This window comes from Biomphalaria glabrata, chromosome 3, assembly GCF_947242115.1.
Source record: "Biomphalaria glabrata chromosome 3, xgBioGlab47.1, whole genome shotgun sequence".
Taxonomy (NCBI): domain Eukaryota; kingdom Metazoa; phylum Mollusca; class Gastropoda; family Planorbidae; genus Biomphalaria; species Biomphalaria glabrata.
The window spans coordinates 25,099,822-25,123,099 of NC_074713.1; the positions used below are offsets into that span (position 1 = coordinate 25,099,822).

The 23,278-nt window shown below is 33.4% G+C and overlaps 1 protein-coding gene across 4 annotated transcripts; it reads left to right on the plus strand.

Moving 5' to 3' along the window:
- The first annotated feature begins 347 nt into the window (after window positions 1-347).
- LOC106064820 (brain-enriched guanylate kinase-associated protein-like) lies at window positions 348-23,166 on the plus strand. Of its 4 annotated transcripts, none has more exons than XM_056024154.1 (8): window positions 348-528; window positions 6,557-6,713; window positions 12,580-12,626; window positions 13,219-13,401; window positions 14,338-14,404; window positions 15,554-15,661; window positions 15,746-15,829; window positions 16,590-23,166. In XM_056024154.1, the coding sequence occupies exons 2-8, from the start codon at window positions 6,693-6,695 to the stop codon at window positions 17,103-17,105; spliced, it is 1,026 nt and encodes a 341-aa protein (XP_055880129.1). In that variant the 5' UTR covers window positions 348-528; window positions 6,557-6,692; the 3' UTR covers window positions 17,106-23,166. The 4 variants fall into 4 exon arrangements, with proteins under 4 accessions (XP_055880129.1, XP_055880128.1, XP_055880132.1 ...); XM_056024153.1 differs by having other exon boundaries at window positions 348-517; XM_056024157.1 differs by having other exon boundaries at window positions 348-517; window positions 13,237-13,401.
- Window positions 23,167-23,278: the final 112 nt, after the last annotated feature.

Sequence of the window (23,278 nt, forward strand, 5' to 3'; positions counted from 1 at the left end):
TCAAATGGCTTGGCGAAATGCCAATTACCTATACATAGAAATAGAGTCTATATAGTTTTTGTGATTTAACATACAGCTCTAGCTATTCCTCTAAGATTTCACGGTTGAGGGGTCCTAAACAGAGGATGCATATTTTAATATTGGCCTAACAAATGTTAGCCCTAGTCCCGGGTTTATACCCTGTCCGCTCACATCAACTCTGAAGGAACATCCAAACCATATAAAACATTATGGCCTAGTTGTTTGATAAATTCTACGTCTACAAAAAGCCATACCCCCAGATTATGGTAAAACCCAAAGCCTTGACAACCCTGGTAGATTTTTAAATCTAGTTGCGCATGGGCGAATAAGAAAAGGAAGTGACAACGCGTCCTTAATAATCAACATAAACAACTTGGTCTAAAATTTAGTTTAGTGATCTAATCGATCTCTACTGTATCTCTAGTCTAGATGTCTGTAGATCTAGTAAACTTAACCCCACAACTGAATCTGAATTGAACAGTAAAATATAGATCTAGTTACATTCTAGTAGGTGGATTTCTAGATGCATATTTATATTCTAAATACAGGTCTAGATCTATCATTAGTAATTTAATATAGATCTATAATCTAATTTTACATTTATTAATATTATTATTCAATATTACTAAATATTAGATCTAATATTGAGATATTCATATATTAATATATTCATAGATCTATTCTATATACTATTATCTAGATCTAGAGATATATAATTATTATAATAGATCTATATTGTATTATAATTATTCAATTATTGTATTAATACTCAGACTTAAACTTAAATAATAGACTCTAATCTCATCTAATGATACTAATGATAGTAATGTCTCTATACTATCTATACTGTCTATACTCTATTGTCTCTATATAAGTATATTGACTAGATTTATATAATTATAATTCTTCTGACACTTCTGTCTTCTGTTAAAATTAAATAAAAGTATATTTTTAAATATAAATAAAAATATAAATTATAATGATATAAATTATAATCTACTAAAATTCTAAAATCATCTACTTTTACTACTTAGTCTTAGATCTAGTTAATAAAAACTTAATTCTTAAACTTAAGTTAATCTATATTTATATATTTATATAATCTATAATATATCGGATGATATATCTATAACTTGTGTTATACTATGTAACTATACTGACTATAACTATAGTTTCTATAGATATAGTCAGTATAGTTATAGATTATAGAGTCTAGTACTTATATATATTATATATTAAATATATACTAGATTTAACTAGATCTATATTCTATACAGTGTATACTATACACAGTACTTTACTATGTAGCTAGACTACTAATACTACTATAGACTTATAGATTATAGATCTATATTATTCTATATTAATAATATTATTTATATAATATTATTAATATTATAAATATAATAATTAGATCTATATAATTTATATTGTAATATAAATTAATTTTATTAAGTATTATAAATTTAATAAATATAAACCAAAGTTAAAGTAAGTTAACTAGAATTAGATATAGGTAGATCTCTACTCTATAATTAGTATAATAATAATTACTATACTGACTAGATCTTTATTATTGTTAATAATAAGGCTTGTCTTGAATCTGAAGATTAGTGAGAAATGCAGTATTTCCCGTGGCTGCACAGCCCCAGCTGTGACCTACATATTTTGCGACATCCATATAGTCAATATAGATTTATAATTTATACATAATATTAGATCTAGATCTATATTAGATTATTAGATCTAGAATATACACATAGAGTAAAGCTGCCTTATGCCTTTTGCATACCGTATAGGACATCTCTCCTTATTTTTATTAATGCATTGTTATTTTGATAGTTAGTACAGAAGTAATGTGGTATAATGGTGCGCCATCCATTTTTCTATTTTTTAACATATACATTTAGTTTTGTATACCTATGCAAGATCGTTTTTCTACTAGGCAATAAAGTACACTGGTATGAAAGCATGTTATTTGACTGTGTACACATGAATGGGGGGTTTCTGGAACTAAGGCTACTGTATAGCCTAATGATGCATTAGCCAAGCAAGACCTATTAGATATATTTGGCTTCAGGATTGAAAGGAGAACACGTATATTACACTTCTTTTGCTTTCCATTAAACCTACTCAGAGTTATAGGGGGTGTTGGAAAGGTTAACCATTTTAGAAAATGCTACAACATCGAACGATTATTTTTTTTTAGTGTTCATGTATTTTTATGCGATGTTTTCTTTAATGTTCTAAGCAAAATTAAACATAATCATTTAATTTTTAGTATCTTAAACACAACAAAACACACAAGCAATTTATAAATTCATGTTTATTAAACATTATTTTGACAAAAAACTAATTTGTTTGGTAGGAATTACCAAAAACTTTTTTTTTCAGATTTACTTCCCTTTGCCCCCAAAAATAAGTTATATTAAATATGCTCTCCCCTGCCATTGCTAAATCTAGTGATAGCATTGACTTTACCTAAATTTTGAACTATCACTGTGACATGTATATGACAATTAGTCTTTTCTTTTGCACTTGGTAGTTCACCTCTTGCTTGACCAGAAAATAAATACCTGAAATGAAAGAATTAGATGATTAAAACATTTTTTAAATGCATTTTGTTTGATATGGTCTACACGGTACGTGACGTTTTGGCGCCGCCGTTTTGGCGCGAGCCGTTTTCGCAACGGGACGTTTTGGCGTGAGATATCATTTGATGATAATTTAATAAGCACGTAACTTTTATAATAATGTTTATTTGACTCTACCATAATATTGTATGTATAGTATGAATTCTAACACCGTTCAGTGAATTTTTTTTTTTTTTAATTATAAAGGTTTTGCTTATTTCATGAATATAGGCCTATAATAGGTCAGATTCCTGAATGGTAATGACATGTTATATGTGAGTTCTGCTAATCGCACTGGATGACATTTTTGGATTTCTTTCCAAAAGATTTTGTTTTTTTTTTGACATTAGTGTAATATACGAATTAGCTAAGTGTCACACTGTAACACATCTCGCATTGACGCAGGTAGAGATAAACAAATGAAGACAAGACCAGCACCGAGCACTGGTCGTTGGCGTCATGCGTCTGGCGATCATCTCCTTGGGAATGGTCATTACATGTGACACCTATCCCGCCCCCTCTCTTCTACTCACATTTCACTCCTTGTATATACTCTTTCCTCCACCCCTCCCCTCTCTCACGCGTAAGATGATAATCTGTTTCTAGCACTCCACTTGACATCCCTAGGTGCGAATTTATAATCCTTAATCTTTAATTCCGAGAGCGGCCCAAAGTCTACCCCTCTCCGGGGAGACCAGCCGCTTTCTAAACGAAAAAAGTATATTGACACAGACAAGAGAATCAATGTAATTGTACAAACTTATCAACAGAGGTATTTTGAGAAACATGGTACATGTATTATATTTTTACTTATTATTAGCAAGTGTTTGGTATGTATAGCTGGAGATACCATACAGTCATTAAACAAACCAATGTTAATGTAAAGAAATAATTGCATCAATTTTTAGTCTATCTTCGTTTCATTTTGTTTTTTATTTCTTTTTTTTTTTTTAAATTTAAAGTAATATCTTAAAAAACTTTTTGAAAATAAAAGTGTGCCTCTTAATAAACACACATACACAAGCCAAAATGTTTATTAAAGAAAATGATGTGAAAAACAAACACACATTTACATTTAGTACGTGAAAAATATGTCTTAACACTCGTGCAAAACATAGATATGAATAATTCTTTTAAAAGAAATAATACAATAAACGTAAATAATGTATATCGCGCCAAAACGACCTTAGCGCCAAAACGGCGGCGCCAAAACGTCCTGCTTCAGGTCTACAAGGTGTTTGATGTCGTAGTCAGTAAAACATTTTTAAATGCATGTTGTCTGATATGGTTTACAAGGTGTTTGATGTTGTAGTCAAGGAAAATAATTTGTCTGGCGAAGTTTACATTTTGTCATACCTACCCCCCCCCTCCTCTCTCTCTCTCTCTCACTCTCTCTGTGCAATTTGAAACAACGTAACACTGACTTTACAAATGCTCCACTGTAGATATCCGTACTTCCTAGAATTTAGAATCCACACAGGAATAAAATGTGAATGCTAGAACGCTCTTATCTCCTTTTATACTCCTGATCGAAATTAAGATCTATAAAGAATGTATAGCCTCTATTTATATTTAGTCCCCTTAGAATCTTATGACCAATTTTTAGCTTTAATACAAGAATAGTTGTTTCTTGAATAATAAACTAAAGTTTCCCTTTCAGATCTTGTGGTCTATAGGGCAGATGATGTAAAGGTCATCTGTTTTTGTGGCCCACAGTTAACGAGGGTGTCATGGCCAGCACAATGACCAACCGTCTATACTTTTGCCCAACTAATGTCAGGTACCCAATAGAGCTAGGTGGACTCAGAGGCGTCCGTAGATCCCGAAATGAAAAATCCCAGTCTTCACCAGGATTCGAACCCTGGACCCCGCTTTGGAAGCTTTACCGCTCAGCCGCCATGCCTCCTCTTGAATAATAATAATGTACAAAAAAACTTAAAACTTCCCTTGTTTTTAAGAACAGATGGATTCATAAATATTTTCATAAAATACTACTGACTGGTTTAAGTTTGTATTTTTATGAAAAGATCTCTTCTATCGCTGAGCGGATTAGTATGAAATTTTGTACACAGTTCTTGACAGATTCCCAGCCTGAATGCCGCAATTCACCAAAAACCAAAAGCTTTCTGTTAAGCCTTGTATTTTATTTTTGTTTTTTACCTAAAGGGCCACATTCTATACATATATAAAGCATAAATACAAATAGCGCTAAAAATATGACATTATTTTTTAAAGCAAATTTTCTTTCTTTTTCCCTAATTCAACTTATTTTTAATTGTCTTTACATCATATTGTATTTTTATTACTGCTTCCTTTTAGACATGATTGAAGGAAAGAACAACACTTAGCGTCAAAAAAATAAACCTTTTTTTTTTGTTTGTTTGAAAGAGCAAAGATTAATGCTTGTATTCGTGTGTAGAGTAGCACTGTCTTTTCTCTAGATCTAGAGGTAAATTTCCTATAGATTTAGAATTTAGAATCCACAGAATTGTAAGAGTGAATGTGAGGGATTATTCACAGACCTTTTGGATTATCTAAGATATCAAATTTGTTTTCAGGGATGGAAGTTAGTTATTTTATATATTCATGTGTTCTATAATTCACAGGCTATAATAAATGTTGTGTGTGTGTTGGGGGGGGGGCATTCAAAAAGGGTCAAAGAAACAATTGCAATTAATAATGGATATTTTCTTTTCACACAGTTGAGCTGTACATTTTCTTTTGCTTAACAGATTGGCCACAATGTTTAGCTTTGGGAGGATATTCCCTGCTTGTAAAAGTAAAGTATTTCATAACTTGCGAATTAATTGGCAGATGATGTAAAGTTCATCTGTTTCTATGGACAAGGGTAAACAATGGTGTCATGTGGTCAGAACAACGACCAGCTGCCTTTACTTTCCCTAACTAATGTCAAATACCCATTAGAATTGGGTGGACGCAGGGGAGTCCTAAAAATCCTGAAATTCAAAATCCCAGTCTAGCTTAAATTTGAGCCTGAGACGCATTGGTTCAGAAGCCAAGCACTTTACCACTCAGCCACCATGTCCCATACTTGAGCTTTAGTTAATTCTTTTCATATTTATGCTTGCAAAGTAATAGTGTTAAAAAGAATGGTACACCTAATACTATTAAAAACTGTGTTCCTTTTCAGTCTGGCTATCTTTAGAATGTTATAGAAGGCCAAATCTGTGGAAGTAAAATCCTTGTCTAAAAACTATAAAGTTACAGGCCAATAAATGCTTGCTATTGATTTCTCCCTCATGCATCTTTACAGCCAACACTGATGCTGAAAAATATTTCAAGTTAAATAGTTGTGCCTGCAACAGCTGTGAAGTTTCATACACAGCTTTTTTTCATTTGCGCTGACATGTGGTTATTCTTGTGGGAAAAAAAATACAATTAACTTTTTTCTTTCATAAACTATTTATATATCTTTTGTTTCTACTGTTAGCATCTTTTCCACACAATGTAGATCTAGTATTTTGTTTAGCTATTTAATTTATAAAAAAAGCTACACATGTTACAAGGATAGCATATGTTATAACAAATTAAAGTTAGGTATTGTTATACATTGTGCTGAGATGTCGCATAAAGTTTACATACTAGCTATATTGTAGTCTCAGACATTAAATAGATACAGAGTCAAACCTCTTGATAATAAACATCCAGTTATTGATAGTGAATTTATTGATGGACTGAAGTAGTTTAATAACAATGAAATATTGTATCTCTCATTACATATTAGATAGTCATTGTAAGCTTAGAAAAGTTATTTTTACTTTACTGATCAACATTTCATTTCACTGAGTTTAAAGAATCTTTCTGTTTCAGTTCATTTTTTTAAGCCAAATTTTTACATTGTAAATATTAACCAAATTTCTCCCTTTTTTTTATTATCACAGAAAACTTCATAAAATTAAAGATGCTGGATTCAATATATATGGCGCTGGTCATCCATCTTTTTTGTGAACACAATTATTAAAGGACATGCATAATTATTGTTATTGTTGAACTATTTATCTGATATATCAATTAACAATGACTCCATCTATTTGTAAGGTAAGAAATGCATCAATGACTAAATAACTTTGCCTTGAAACATTTTTTGTAGCCTTAGTAGTAGGGGAAAAGCTGCTACTAGTTTTGTTTTGTTACATTCTTATTTCAAAAACTTGCAGCTTGCTTGGCTAAATGTTATCTTTTGAAAGCAAATATTTATTTTTTTAAAATTAGATATGTACGTCAATTTTTTAATTAAAAAAACAACACAATTTTTATAAAGCTTATATCAACTCACTCTGTCTGTCTGGTAAAAAGTTTGTACGTTATTTCTTGTACACCCAATGAAATCTTTTACCACTCTTGTCATGGCAGTCTTTTCATGCTTAGTAGTATATTGTAGTAATAGGAAAGACTCCACTTACAGCTCAACCTTCACAGCAGAAGTAACCATGGTTGGGCTGAGGGAGCCGTATCCAAGCATGATTATCTAATTAATGGCTGACCACAGATACAAGAGTCTGAGTTGGCGAATGGCTAACTCTGCCTATTAAAGCCTTTTTTTTAAAAAATTTGTACAATTATGAACACTCAAATACCTTCTTACATTTCTTAAACAAAAATATACATTTTTGGAAAATTATTAGTAGCTTGTACAATAGTTAAAGCAGAAATGACAATGACATATATATATATCCTGATCTTTGCACCGAATTTGAGAACAAATTAGAGGAAGCTTTTAAAAACTTCTCTGTGACTGAGGTAGAAAAAAGCTGGACGTTTATGCGTGATACAATCTACCAAACATCATCACTGGTCTTTGGAAACAAAACCAAGAAAAGCGAAGACTGGTTTGAAGCTAGTCTACCAGAAATGGAAACTGCCACTGCGAACAAGAGAGCAGCCATGCTAATCTACAAGAAGGATCCCACCCCAAGCAACTTAAAAAGGCTCAGAGCTGCACGTAACAATGCCCAAAGAGTAGCGAGACAATGTGCTAACAAATACTGGCAGGAGCTATGCGAAGATATTCAATCTTGTGCCGACTGTGGTGACATAAGAGGACTATATGAGGACATGAGAAAAGCCTTTGGACCTCACACCAGCAAGTGTGCTCCGCTCAAGTCAAAAGATGGCTCAATCATCAGCGATCGTGCGCTGCAAATGGAACGATGGGTTGAACACTATGCAGAACTCTACCAGATTGAAAACGCCATCTCACCAAATGCTGTTTCCAACTTCCCATCACTTCCGGTTTTGACGGAATTAGACGAAACGCCCTCAGTAAAGGAGCTGAGCATTGCCATTGACATGCTTGCACATGGGAAAACACACGGAGGAGATGGCATCCATGTTGAAGTAATTCAGGCTGGAAAACATGCCCTAATCAAACCACTCCATGAACTGCTAAGCTTGTGCTGGGAACAAGGAATGGTCCCCCAGGAATTGAAAGACTCCAACATTGTTACAATTTATAAAAATAAAGGCGACCGCTCTGATTGTAACAATTACAGAGGCATCTCACTGCTTAGCATAGTCGGAAAGGCTTTTGCTAGAGTATTACTAAAGCGATTACAGATCCTGGCAGATCGTGTTTATCCAGAGTCGCAGTGTGGCTTTAGGGCAGGTAGATCTACAACAGATATGATTTTCTCTCTTCGGCAGCTACAGGAGAAGAGCAGAGAACAAAAGCAGCCCCTCTTCATAGCATTTATTGATTTGAACAAGGCCTTTGACCTTGTTAGCAGAAGCGGTCTGTTTGCTGTACTAGAGAGAATTGGCTGCCCAAATAAGTTAAGAAAACTAGTGTCAGCTTTTCACGAAAATATGCAGGGCACCATTCAGTTTGAAAGTTCTTCCTCCAGGCCATTCTCCATTAAGAGCGGTGTCAAACAAGGATGTGTACTGGCCCCTACACTATTTGGCATCTTCTTCTCAGTCGTACTATCCAGTGCTTTTAAATCCCTGGAAGACGGAATATACATCCATAGCAGATCCGATGGAAGGCTCTTTAACCTGGCACGTCTTAAAGCCAAAATGAAAAGGCGTCGTATCTTGATAAGGGAGCTGCTGTTTGCCGATGACGCGGCACTCGTATCTCACTCACAAGGAGGTCTACAGAAGCTAGTGAACGCCTTAGCAGCTGCTTGTCAAGAGTTTAGCCTTACTATAAGTCTCTCCAAGACCGAAATTCTGGCACAAGACGTCGCAGAAATACCTATAATACAAATTGGGAACCACACCCTTTCAGTGGTGCAGGAATTTACCTACTTGGGTTCAACAATTGTCAGTAACCTAGACTTAGACATCGAGCTGACAAAAAGGATAGGAAAAGCTACCACAGCATTGGCAAAACTCTCCAAGCGCGTCTGGGAAAATGGTAAATTGACCACAGCGACCAAAATCCTAGTCTACAACGCCTGTGTTGTGAGCACTCTCCTTTATGGCAGTGAGAGCTGGTCAACATACATGTACCAAGAGCACAGATTGAATAGTTTCCACTTGCGCTGCCTGAGACGCATAATGGGCATCTCTTGGAGGGACCATGTCTCCAATCAGGAAGTTTTAAGATTGGCCAATATGAACAGCATGTATGCTCTCCTGACACAAAGAAGATTACACTGGCTCGGACATGTCACCCGCATGCCAGATGGCAGAATCCCGAAAGATATCTTATATGCTGAGCTTGTGGAAGGAGTCAGACCCAAGGGCCGCCCAAGACTAACATATAGAGATGTCTGCAAGCGAGACATGAGAGCCTCAGGCATCAGCGAAAGTATGTGGGAAGACATAGCCAAAGACCGGAGTGCATGGAGACAGACTGTGCGTGCTGGGACAACCCTTGCTGAGAACAAAAGAATTGAAGCGGCTTTAATCAAGAGGGAAAAAAAGAAAGCTGCCCTGTCTGCTAGCCCTAAATCAGAGGCATACACATGTACGAATTGTGGCAAAGTCTGCCGTTCTAGAATTGGCATGATTAGCCACACCAGATTCTGACCCGTCTCAAGATTAAGCCAAAACCAGTGACTCATTTGGGCGCATCCATTGCCTTTCGAGACAAAAGGAGCCATATATATATATATATATATATATATATATATATATTTATTTATACATGAAGAGCTTCATGTCGCGTTTGCATACATCCGTATAATGTAAAAGTGGGTGACACTGGCAACTGGGAAGAGGTGGCACTGGACAGATCCACAATGGAGAGAGAGCATAAAGGAAGTCACACAAGAAGTCGTAAAGGGAAAAGATCGTCTCTCGAGACGTACAATGCCACAGATATATATATATATACACACACTGGCGGATCCCCCCCCCCCCACTCGGCCGACCCCCCCAAGGGGGGAGGGCGGACGATTTTTAGTATAGAATTTACATAATTTGTATGCGAATTTATTTCTTATGTTAATAATATATACTAATTTTTTATATTTCTACCTATTTTTAGATTATTTGCCGCCCCCCCCCCCCATTATGTTGGCCGATATGGTGGGTTCGGGAGGGGGCGATGGCATCAATCTCGGGTGGGGGGGGGGTCCAATTTATTTGTAGAAACCACAGCTTGCTAACAGAATTAATTAAATATCTATATGATTAAAACTTGTTATTGATATTCAAAGTAATCTGTATAAAATGTCTATCCCCTGTTAGCCAATTTGGGTGGGGTGGGTAGGGGGGAGCGAATACATCTACTGCCCTTCCAACCTAAACCCTTTGAGTTGGGGTGGGCGGTTCTACTTTTAATTAGAAATTATAGTTTGTGAACAAAATTAGTTGAATTACAATATAATTTTTATATTATATCGCTACATTTCTGGTATCTTAGCCGATTCGGTGAGGTGGGGGGATGATTGCTTCTGCTGCCCTTCCCACTCTAGCCCTCTGAATGGGAAGGGGGGCGGTTCTATTTTTATGGAGAAATCATAGTATGTGAACAAAATTAGTTGAATATCTATATAATATAAACTACGTATTGATATGTGAACCCATTGTATATTATGTCGCACCACACTCTAATCTCAAATTTTTTATTAGTAAATATAAATGAAAAAAGGTTGTACCAGGTGGGAGGGGCGATATATGCAATCACCTTCCCCCCATCGGACAAACCAATACTTTTTTCTTTTTGTATTTCAGTTAAGAAATTACAAAATAAAAAAAATCTGTCACTAATATAATTCATATATAATTCATATATGCTATAAATTAAATTCTTATATCGAGTCGCCCCACCCCTATTCTTTAATGCCAAATGCAATCATTAGCAGAAATTATAAAAAGGAGCGAGGGTTAATCATTTTCACTCTACCGCCCCTCCACTTTCCAGACAGAGTTTATGTAATTTCACATGAATTTATCATAATTATTTTAAGAAAGACTTTGCTTTGGAAAAGTTATAATTCAAACGAAATTTTTCAGTAAAAGAGTCACGATTGAGATGAGTTCTAAACCCAGATAATCTTTTCCTAGTCGCCTTTTTCCAACCTTTACTCAATCTGATATTTCTCTAGTTAAATAAATTTGGGACTATAACTCACAATGTATGCTTGAATTTTATTGAATATTTTTTTCGGCGGCAATCCTCAAAGCCTTAATCTAAATATGTGGGGTATCTCATCTTTTAAAGGAACAAATCGGTTTTATTTGCAATGTATTAAGGGTCTATAAATTCATATTAGAACATTTTTCAACATTATTCAAAAGGTCCTTTATAATACAATGAATAATGAGCTTTAGGTCAGGAGAATGCGCTTCTTCGGTGATGAATGCAAGAAAACGCTTTTTGCGTTGGGGCTTCACCCCAAACTTCACTGATGAGTGAAAAGCTGTAGATGTCAGGAGAATGCGTTACTGCAATGAAGAATGCAAGAAAACGCTTTTGGCGTCAGGGCGAAATTTAATGATGAAATTTCAAGAGAATGCGTTTCTGCAGTGAAGAATGCAAGAAAACACTTTTTGCGTCAGGGCTTTGCCCCAAACCCCATTGATGCTTGATGAGCTGTAGATGTCAGGAGAATGCGTTTCTGCTGTGAAGAATGCAATAAAATGCTTTTGACACTGATAAATAATGAGCTGTAGGGTATATGTCTGGAGAATGCGTTTCTCCAGTGAAAAATGCAAGAAAACGCTTTTTGCATCAGGGCTTTGCCCCGAACCACACTGGGGAAGCTTACGGCGCTCCCCCAGACCCCCAAGCTTGCAATAGAAATATATATATATATACGCACATTTATGCATAGGGTTAGGGTTTACTGGGCGTTAGGGTTAGGGTTTGGAAAAAAATCACCCCCCCCCCCCACTCCTAAGTTCTGGATCCGCTAGTGTATATATATATACATATATATATATATATATATATATATTTTAAAAAAATCAGCTATGTGTATTAATGCTATAAAATTATTCAAAATAACCCTTTCTTAATATAGTCACCACAGTTTTCCCTATTAACAGTAATAGTTAAAGAAAAAAATAAAACTACTGTTTTAAAAAAAACAAAGCTTATAAAAAGTGTTATCGTATCAGCCCAGTAATTAAATTTGTAATGAAATTAGACCAACAACAATAAATCTGTGCAGTTAGAAATATTTTTACCAATTGTTTTTATGTATGTAAAAATAATAACATTACTATATCTCAGGACCTTGTGGCATCATGCCATCAGTCAGCCAAACAATGCAATCATATCAGTAACACTTTCATACATGTCTGTTTTGTAAGGAGGGAAGTAGGATTGTGGTTCTTAATAGTTTGTGCTGTATAGCCTCTGATATTGGTTTAGAGAATATTGAAACTTGTGTTTTTTCAGGGGAAACCTTTGAGTTTGTTTATTTTATAATAAATATCTAGACTTTTTAAATATCATTAGCTTTTTTTGATTTGTTTTATATATAAGATTGCTATTTTTGATGTTTAGGAATGTGGTTGTCGCTGTGATTCATGTGGAAACAGAGCTGATTCCTAGTGAGTTTTGTCTTATAAATAACTTGTCAGACTTCTTAAGTCAACCAAAAATATATTAAAAAATTTGAGAAATTCGAGATTAAATTTTTAAAAATTATTTGTTTGTTAGCATTAATAATAATAAAAAAAAATGAGGGTGGGTGGATGAGACAGTGAAATCCATTAGCATGCACCCCTGGGTGGACAGCTTCTTACCAACTATTTTATGTTTTTTTTGTTTGATTACTCAGAAAGAAACCCTTCTAGTTAATTTGTATACTTTTAACTTGAGCATTTTTATCCTACTGACTAAATTTATTTAGAGTAACTTTTATAATTTATTTTTTTATAGATTTAATTATTATCCTTTAAATAAGTAGATAAGTCATATATATTGTGTCTATTGTCATTGAAGTGACATAGCACTAACTTGTTTTACACATGTCAGCATCACTTGTATCTTATCAAGTTTTTCACAGGTTTGTTTTCACAGTTTTATTTGTACAAAAAACATTGTATATATGGTTTGTAAACATTTTGTATGTTTGAATGTCTACATCGCATAGCATTGAATTTCAATGATTATTTCTTTTAATGATAATCCTTTTTCAAGCCAATCTTGTCCCAACAGCCTGGACCTACATCAGCAGATTGCAGAGCTGCATAGCCAGCTTCAGCGTAGCAATAGCCACATCTCCAACATAGAGCATGAACTCCTAGACAATAAGCAAGCCATGGATGTTGAGCTGGCCAAGACGAGGGAGGACCTCAGTCGACTAAGGGAGAGATATGAAAGGCTTGTACTATCATAGTATAGGTTATAAGATAAGATAAGATAATTTTTATTGATCCAATGTAATGGAAATTCAGTTTGACTACAATTGACAACCTCAGCGTAACTACTGTACAATAGCAATATAGATGCAAATGCAAACAACATTCACACATGAAACACATACACACTCACAACCAGCACTTTATGAATTAGACTTCTATGTACTTCTCGATGACGACAGATGATCTTGTAACACTCTGACCGAAAGTGAGATGAAGGAGTTTTTTAATCTTTCTGTTTTAGTCCTAATGGAAAGGAGAGGACCACTTCGTTCAGATCTTATGTAACAGTGGTTTAATGGGTGCAGGTTGTCTTTAAGAATAGTGAGTGTTTTGGAAAGGCATCTTTCATGATAAAGCTCTTCAAGAGTACTTTAATTATGGGCTGAAGAGCTATGCAGTGGTATGGAAGTTTCGGCAAAGCTTTCTTCTAGCTGTAAGCTAATAATGTCAGCAAATTATAGAATGCAACCAGTGTTTTTTTTTGTTTGAGTTAATTAATTACTTGTTATAAAATTTAGTTTTGGATGTCTCTTTTTTGCAGAAATTTAATGAGTGAACTTTATTTTCTTAGAAACACCTAACTTGACCAAAACTAATATTAGATTTACAAAAATTAACTACTACTATTTAGATTTGGTTTATTTTGAAATAAGTAACTGAAGTGGTTTGAAGAAAAAAATGTGACTCAGTTTTTGGACTTAATACCTTTATCACATTGTCTTTTTTTTTTTGGTATCATGTTTGTTAAAATAACAGGTGGTTTAACACTTAATCAATTAAATCACTGTCAGTATTTGAACTGTAATTATAGCCACTTAAGATAGTGTGCATTGAAATAAGATAGATGTTATATATTGACATTATCAAGTCAAATCAATCTTTTTCATGTGCACAGGTTGTTGGAGAGCCATAAAAAAATGCAGAAAATCAATCATGACTTAGAAGATAAACTGCTGAAAATGGTAAATTAAAAATTAAAATTAACTTATGATTTACACTTGTTGATGAAGTTGGTTTTTTTTAAGCTCTGGGTATCAGGAATTAGGTTTTGAACAGATTTTACTGTGAAAGAAAAATTGATATTCACTTGCTGGCAATGTTTGTACATGCAGAGGAGAATTTAACACAGTGACTTCAAAATAGGACTATGCCAGAGGCAGTTTAAACAACAATATTAGAAACACCAAATGTTCCCTTGTTCTTTTAGCACAGATTTCATAATTTATTTAAATTTTCACTTAAGCAATTAGCACAAACTTTGAAATGCCCATAGACCCATTTACATTTACATCCATTTACATTCACACCCTCCTTATGGTGTTTGGCAGAGTTCTGTAAGGTCACCACAATGGTGCTTAGTATTTTCCAGAATTCTGAGCTTTAGAGATTCACTCTTTTCGGGCATCTATAATGCACTATTTCTCTGAGTAAGAAGAGTGGATCCAATTAAATTAAGAAGAGGTGGACTGGGCCAATACTGAAGTGGGAGACTTTCTTTTGAACAGGCAAAAGTTATCAACAGAACTATGGTATGTCACTTGAAAGAAATTAAAAACTGTTCTGACATAAGAAAGACAGCTAGACTAAATTTTCTTTGGCCTAGACATATTGAAAACAATGTTTTGAATCGATCTTGTTGCAGATGCCTCTTGCAAAAATGTTCCAAATTTACTACCTAGAAAATGAAATGACATCATATGATTTTAATAGTTTAATTTTTTAACATTGGTAATAGTGCCATTGTTGGTTTTCTCAATACTTAAACATGGATATATAACTGCAAAGCAAACAGGTTTCTTTGTCCTAGACAAAAAATAATCCCTTGTCTGCATGTCACACGTGGGGGATTAACAGCTTTTAGGGCATTTATATTTTCTATTAGTTTTAGACATGAAAAACAATAATAACAATGGAAGTATGCCAAGGCTTTGAGCAGTCAATTTAAACTTGCTAATAAAATGTCAACTGTGACACCTGGGGTTATACAGAGGTTATTTTCTTATTCAGATTTCTTCTGCCCTCTTACTTTATTATTGTGCTTTGTTTTTGTTGCTTGATATATTAAAATGATTGTTCAAAGCTGTTGAATTTCATGTGTATTTTTGTTTTAGGTTGGTATTTTCGAAAATGAAAAACTTTCTCTCCAAACGGAGATATCATCAGTGATGAATAAATTGGTAGATGCCAGAATTTTAATCAATCAGTTAGATGAAGAAAGTGTAAGTTACATTTTTTTAACATTTGTAGTATTATAAAATCCAAATGTGACATCATGACTTTGACCTATTGTATTTCTGTTACAGGAGAGATATAGAATGGATTGTAACACAGCAGTTCAGTTACTACAATGTAAACCTTCAAACTTTGTCTCACACAAACTCAACACAGTAAGTCTAGTTTTGGATTTTACACCTGAATTTTGCTTGTCATAGTTTGTCCATTTTTTTAAAATATTTCTGCCACCTCCCACTGTCCTGTGGGAGATTTGGGCTAGGAATAACAGTCTTCAATTCTGAAGGAACATCTAAAACATAAAACAAACAAAAAAGATCTTAATAATTCCTAAACTAAGAGCTTTAATGGAAAATTTTATTTCTCATTACACTTACATTTTACACAATAAGATTTAAATAATTTTCTGAAGGCATGACCATCTGTTTCTCTAAATTATGTATGCATATTATATGCACTTGTCTATAAACTACTTGTAAAAATATGAAAACCACACGTCATGTTAATCAAAATTTTATCTACAAATTATTTATGTATATAGACAATTCTTTTTTATGCTGTTTTCATTGAACTTGAAATAGGTCATGGTATTGATGGTTTAACAAAGTATGGCATTATTTTTTATCAATTAAATATAAACACTCTCCAGCCATCCCACAAATGATGTTAAGCCATTTTAATTATTTTGTAAATCCTTGTGCGATTTATTTATCTAAAATTCAAAACATTTCATTAATGGGGTAAATATTCAAATGAGTCATAAATTGTATGATTAAAATATAGCCACACTGCTGTAACTCCTTTCTGATAACTTATTAATGGGGTAAATATTCAGATGAGTCATAAATTGTATGATTAAAATATAGCCACACTGCTGTAACTCCTTTCTGATAACTTTCACTCTCTACATTTTAGCTGCCCATAGATTTGCAGGACAGGCTCAGGCAACACATGACAAGGGAACAAATCATGGCTGCTGAGAATGGTGTCAGCATGCAGGAGGAGCAGAAACTGATTCGGGTCCCTATGGCAACTTTCCCTCCATGTGCCATGGTGTTTTCCCTCAACCAAAACATCAACAAACCAAGCGATCAGCATAACGAATCTGATGCCAGCAAAGGTTTTGTTCCCATGTCCCTAATAACACGTGTGCTGACACAGAGAGAGTCAAGGAAGACTTACCCAAGAATGTTCCTTTGCATGGCATGTAAGAAGGATGTATTTCATGAGGACAAGGGTTGCCAGGTAGATCTATTACCCACTACTCCCAGAAGTGTTGAAATCACATCCAGACCTACAGTGGAGAGAAGCCAGAGCTTCATCCATTCTCTCAGCCCTAGAAACTCTATGAATTCTTTGCGCGGGGGAAACAATTTTAATTTTAGCAGCAAAGAATACAGCACAAGCACGAGCTTGGAGAATGATTATTGACTTGGTTTAGAAACTGTTTCAATTATCAACTCTTTGGCATCAAAATTAGACCAGTATCTTTTGGTCAGTGAATATCTCAACATTTGAGAGCAAATAAAAAACTGACCATCTGTGGTTATTAATTTATTACATATGTCTAAACTTAAGTCCTGATCTTACAAGATCTTGTGCTGTTTTATAAGTCTTCCTTGCTCATACTGTTTTAAACCACGCAAAACTGCTGTGAACTGCAATACATATTTGAATATGGCGTTGCTAAATATGAAATCCAATGATTGGATTTTTTAAAAATCTCCAAGGGCTGAGATCTCAAAAGTAAACAAACTGCCATTGATGACAGATGTTTCACCCACATCTAGCTCCAGCCACCATCCATTCACTCTTTTTGTCATTGTCTACATGATTTTCTCTTTATCAATACTTGTGACCTATAAAATTTGTTTCAAAGCAGATATTTATTGTAGTCAGCATTTCCCCTTAATACAAAAGAGGAATTATGTTGTTAAACCTCTTGTAGAAAGTTGGGTTTGGGAAAAATGTAAGTTTTATGTCTGAGTTTGAATCATTTGATTTGAGTTAGTTTACTTTACTTAGTTACTACTGAACATACAGTTTGATATTAATAAATTATTCTACACAATTTAGAACTTAAAAGAGGATAATTTTTTTTATTCTTATTGGATGAAAGACTAATGTTATTAAGTATCGATTGGATATGCTGCTGTTTGAAATTTTAAGCAGTTTATTTGCTATGCAAATCTGCTGTTTTCAAAAGAAGTGTTTTCTTTATTATGATTGAAAATCAGATGAATATCCACAAATTTTGTCATCAACTTATGTTTTATTTTTTTTAAATATAAAAACGTATAGCTGGCTGTGTTGTAGAACTAACTGACAAAAGAAATAAAAATGAAAATAGTTAAATGAATAAAAAAAATATTAAGCTTTTGTTTGTGTTTGTCTCTCCTTTCCATGAACCTTTGGTTCCAACAGATGCATTTGTTCTTACTGTGTTTATCAACAATCAACCTAACGTTGACAGTTTGTCATGTAAAGTTTCACAAAGTATAGTTAGGACCTCTGGGCCTGTTTTCATTTCACATACTAGCCACAGAACCTTTTCTGTAACAAAAAAAAGAACAACTCTGAGATGTTTCTTGTAACCAATACAAAATTCACTTCTTCGTTCTTGTTAACAATGCCTAGTGTGGGGTGAAATCCCCAACATAACTGAAACTTTGTGTACATCCTAAACTAGCCATCCTCAAACTCTTAACAACTTTAGTAATCACAGTTAGTTATTTGCTGGAAAATGTTCTTTAGAAGATTGTGGGGTTCCTTGAAAATAAAAAGTTCAGTATTAATAGTAGGAAGTAAAGGTTGATTTTGAGTTAGCTTATAAAATTCAGTTCAGTTATTGGGTAAGCTTTAAGTTTTATACTGAAGTTTTTGTTAGGGTTTGATCTAGTGTTACATTATGAGAATCATAATAGTTTACCCAAAAGATAACTTTGGTAATAATTTTCTGATCAATTAGTGCCATGTTTTATTTTTCTTCTTCATTTTGGACACTTATTTTGTGCTCGTTTCTGTCACCTACTTCTAACAATTGTCCAGATTCAGCAACATACACTACATCTACTATCTTATTTCATGACCATTTATGTTTTAAATGCCATACCAGAGTTACCAATTTTTTTCATTTCTGAGTATCTGCTTTAATTCATACTCTACTTGCAGTTCTATCTTATCATGTCGTACTAACCTTATGTCACATTCCATGTGTGTCATTGTTATGGTATGTTGAATGTTGTGTTATTAAACTTATTAACAAGTTCTTAAAGTGGAGAGGCAAATTCATCATGTTTCTATTGGCTAGGCAAAGACATCTAATTATAAAGTGTAAAGAGAGTCTTAATATTTTGTTTGTTGAGCAAAGTAACATGACTGCATAGCATAAAGTATCTCTAAATATCACCTAACCATATAGCATATAAAAATCTGTATATATTTAGAATATTTTATTTGTTAGGCTAAATGCAATAACTCTATAGAATAAAGCTTATGCATTCAAGGAAACTCAATTGAACAGTCACAAACCTTACAATAAATTAGGAAGGTCAATGATAAATAATGCTTCCATGTTATGTACTGTTAAGTTCTGCAACACAAAATCTTTCATTGCCATGCATAATTCACACAAATCCTGGTTGCCTCTCTTCAGATATAAAGAGAGCTTAGTTGTGAAGGTGCACATTAGTGCCATTGTGATGGAATCATAAGACTATATGTGAGTGTATGTTGTTTATGTAGCTTACAAATATTTTGACTCCTAATACTCAAACTGCCTTTTTAAATGTGAATGTTTTGTTGTTTTTTTTTTGTTGTTGTTGGTGCTGTTCATTTATTGGGAATAATAGCAAATTATCTTGCCAAGAGGTCTGCAAAAAGGATTATGTCTGAAAATTCCCTCCCCCTTTCTGTTTAGAATCACTGCTTTAAAGAACTGTAGATAAAAGTGTTGTAATTAGTTTGTCTTGTACTCAGTACATCCACCTGCACATATTGTTATTGTATATTAATCGGTAATTACTGATGACAGTATTTGTCAAGGCTTAAATTATGAATATATAAATATAGATTTGACTTAAAATCATGTTTTCTCCCTAAGATATTTGATTTTGTATGCAGATAATTATTATTTTAGAAAATCATTAATGTCTTCATATATATGTAGAATATTAATTTAATGTTACCTGGGCACCTGATATTAAGACTCACACATTAACTTTATATAGAATTTAGTAAGATGTCCTTGGAGAAGTAAAGGCACTAGTTGTTGTGCTGGCCACATGATACCCTTGTTAACTCTTTCTCTCCTAACTGACGATACCAGCGTTGATTCCACCAGAATGTGGTAAATAATTACGGAGAGAAAGAGTTAACCCCCAGCCATAGAAACAGCTGAGCTTTAAGTCATCTGCCCCAATAGATCACAATGTCTGAAAGGGGAACTTTACCTTTACCCCATCTACTATAGCACATTCTAGTACACTTTAACTATGAAAAAATAAAATAAACTGATTCTGGGAAAAAATGGATCATGGGAAAACATAAGTGCTAAATTCTTTTTGTTACATAGGATTTGGTGGCCCAGTTAACAAAGTTTATGAGTGCTAGTTTTGTTAGGAAGATTTCTGAGTCCACCCAGCTTCATGGGTTACCTGAAAGTTGTTGAGAAAAATGAAAATTATTGTTTTGTCCTAATTAAATGTTGACTGTTTGCTACAGCATTAGATGCTGTTTACTATTTATCTGCCCTATAGATCCTTAGGTCTTAAAGTGGAAGCTAAACCGGTTTAATAAATATTCTGAACTGTGGGTACATAATGAAATAAATTTAATGACATTTTATGTAGATATATGTTTAGCATTTCTAATAAACACATTTGTATCCATATAAAAGAGTAAAATTTATATTCTTGATGCTTGTTTCTTACTATGTTGTTTACTGTCTTATCCATTTTTTTTCAAAACAGCTTTTTAAAATGTTTTTATTGTAATTTTATGGTTTCATAAAAAAGTTTCTTATTAATACTTTTCTCAAATTGTTCTAAATAAATTGCTGGCTAAATGGTAAATCCCTTGGCTTCTGAGATTTAGAACTTTTTAAAGATGTTAACCGTAAAAGGTACCCACATTAGCCGGAGAAAATAAATTAATTTGGTCATTGTTTTGACCACATGACATTTTCCTTGAGTGCTACATGGATCATTAAGTTTAAAAGTGGAACATTCAATTACTGTAATCCTCCAACTTCACAGTCCAGATATTGTGCAGGAAGAAGTTGATGGTCTATTACTAAGTGCAAGGACTGATGATGCTATGTCACTCCATCAATCCAGCATTTGGTGAATGTGCATAAATAAAAATAGGCCTTGGTGTTTATTACAATTGAACTCTAATCATGTGTATGTGTTCTCCATTAGTCTCTTCTTTCATGTGAAAAGACCACTAAAAGTTTTAGTAAAACCACATCCTCCAACCATCTTCTAATATTTTCATTCCCAATGTAATTGTGTTGACTTTTGTTCTTCTTTGGCATCTCACTTCACAAGTAGACATTTTTTTTTCTCTGAACAATCAAGTACACACTGCAATGGCTCTCTACACTCGAGCTTCTATCATTTAGTCTTTTATTATTTTTTTAAAGAAAGACTCTTTATATGTTTGCATTTTTATCTAGGTGTGTTTTCTCTCCATAAGTTCAACTATTTCTTGATGAATGACAGTGTACAGCTGGTCATGGATGGATTGACGGTATATTGCCTAAAGACAAATTCAGTTCTGGGTAAAAAAAAAGATATTGTTAATAAACTAAAAAGGCTGTATTAATGACATAAAGTGATGGGAGTCCATATGAGGAAGAAGGGATGATTGCAAATATATTGGTAGAGTTGTATATATTTGCTGTTGACATGAAATGGTAAACTTATTTTGGTGCTATTGACTAAAAATATCTTGTGAAACATTTGGTTTCAGTAATTGTTTTTTTTTTCATGAGATATTCTGATTATTGTTAAACGTCTCTGCATTTGACATTGTTGGTTTTCCAAATTTCTTAAAATCTTGAAGTTATAGTTAATGTTTACAAAGCTTATATCAACTCACTCTGTCTGTCTGATAAAAAGTTTGCACATTATTTTTCTTACACCCAATCTCTGATCAAGCTGAAATTGTGCACAATTATTTCTTTCACCTGACAACACAAGAATCAATAAAAAAAAACATCAAACAATTAGTTAATTAACTATGGGTAATTAATTATTTTGTTTGGTATCTTGAACAAGGGAAAGAAATTGTACTTGACTGAAGTGGTGTATAAACTGAATTAGTCCCCTTTATAGGTCGTCTTCTGAGGCTTAGTGAACACAACATCAAATAGAAACAATTTATATCTATATGATCTTCCATGTTCATAACCTCTTCGCTAGCAGAGTGGTCACAGTGTTGGCTCAAGAAGCCTGAGAAGGCTTTAGCCTATGAGTTCGAATTCCATTCATTCCCTTTTTTTAAAATACATTTTATAAGCGATCATTCAGATACCCCGTTTTATCTCCCCCGACCCCTTTCCAGCTGGTCCTGGTACAGACAAGTGATAGGATCATAGCATATTGAGAAAGATAAAAACATGAAATTCTGCTAAACAAAAATCAATTGGTAAAAAAATATTTCTAATCGCACTTATTATTGTTATTCTAGATCTATTAATTAAATTACATGACTAATCCAAACTAATTGATACACTTTATATAAGCTTTGTTTTGTTTTTTTTATTATATTTATGGGGCATTTTGCTTTTTTAACTGCCCTTATTATTTTACATCCAATTGTTATTGGATGAGCTCTGTAGCTATGTGAACTACTGCACTCCTCCTTCAGACTGAAAGACAGACCTTATTATTATAATTAGGCATAAAGTTTATCTTGAAAATCTTTTTTTAGCAGCATATATAAATTTTTAGAACAATTATTTGCCTGCATAAAAATCTGTAATCTATAAAAAAAAATTATTTAAAAACAGTACAGTGATGGCACATTTAAGATGATATATGTTTTAACTAAACATTGATAACTTTGTTTGGGTGGTGGATACCAATGGGCTAGGGTTTTATATATAAATATAAAAAGCACTATTCAGAATCAATAAATACTAGTAAATTACAGAATTAGAATGACTCAAAAATTATGCCAGTGTCATTTTTATATTTTTGTTCATGTTACATTCTCTGATCTAAACATCTTGACAGTTGTATTTGTTTCAAATGTTTAAACCAACATGAATATTTAATGGAACTAAAGTTGTTAAACATTGATGATGATGTATAATTACATTGTTTACATAACCATTGGCCAGTGTAAAAAGTAATGTTAATATGTGTATATAATATACATTTGTACTTTTGATATTGCATATCAAACATGTATATTGATATAATGTTAAGTCTAGATTAACACCATTTTGATGTCAACTATAGAAATAAAAATATGCTATCAGCAATTACTGTGATTTCAAGGGTTTTATTGAAGGATTGGTGCGTAGTAGATGATTTTGGCTTAGGCAACAAAGAATTGGGATGGCTTAACTTAGGAGATAAACAAATGGATTGGCT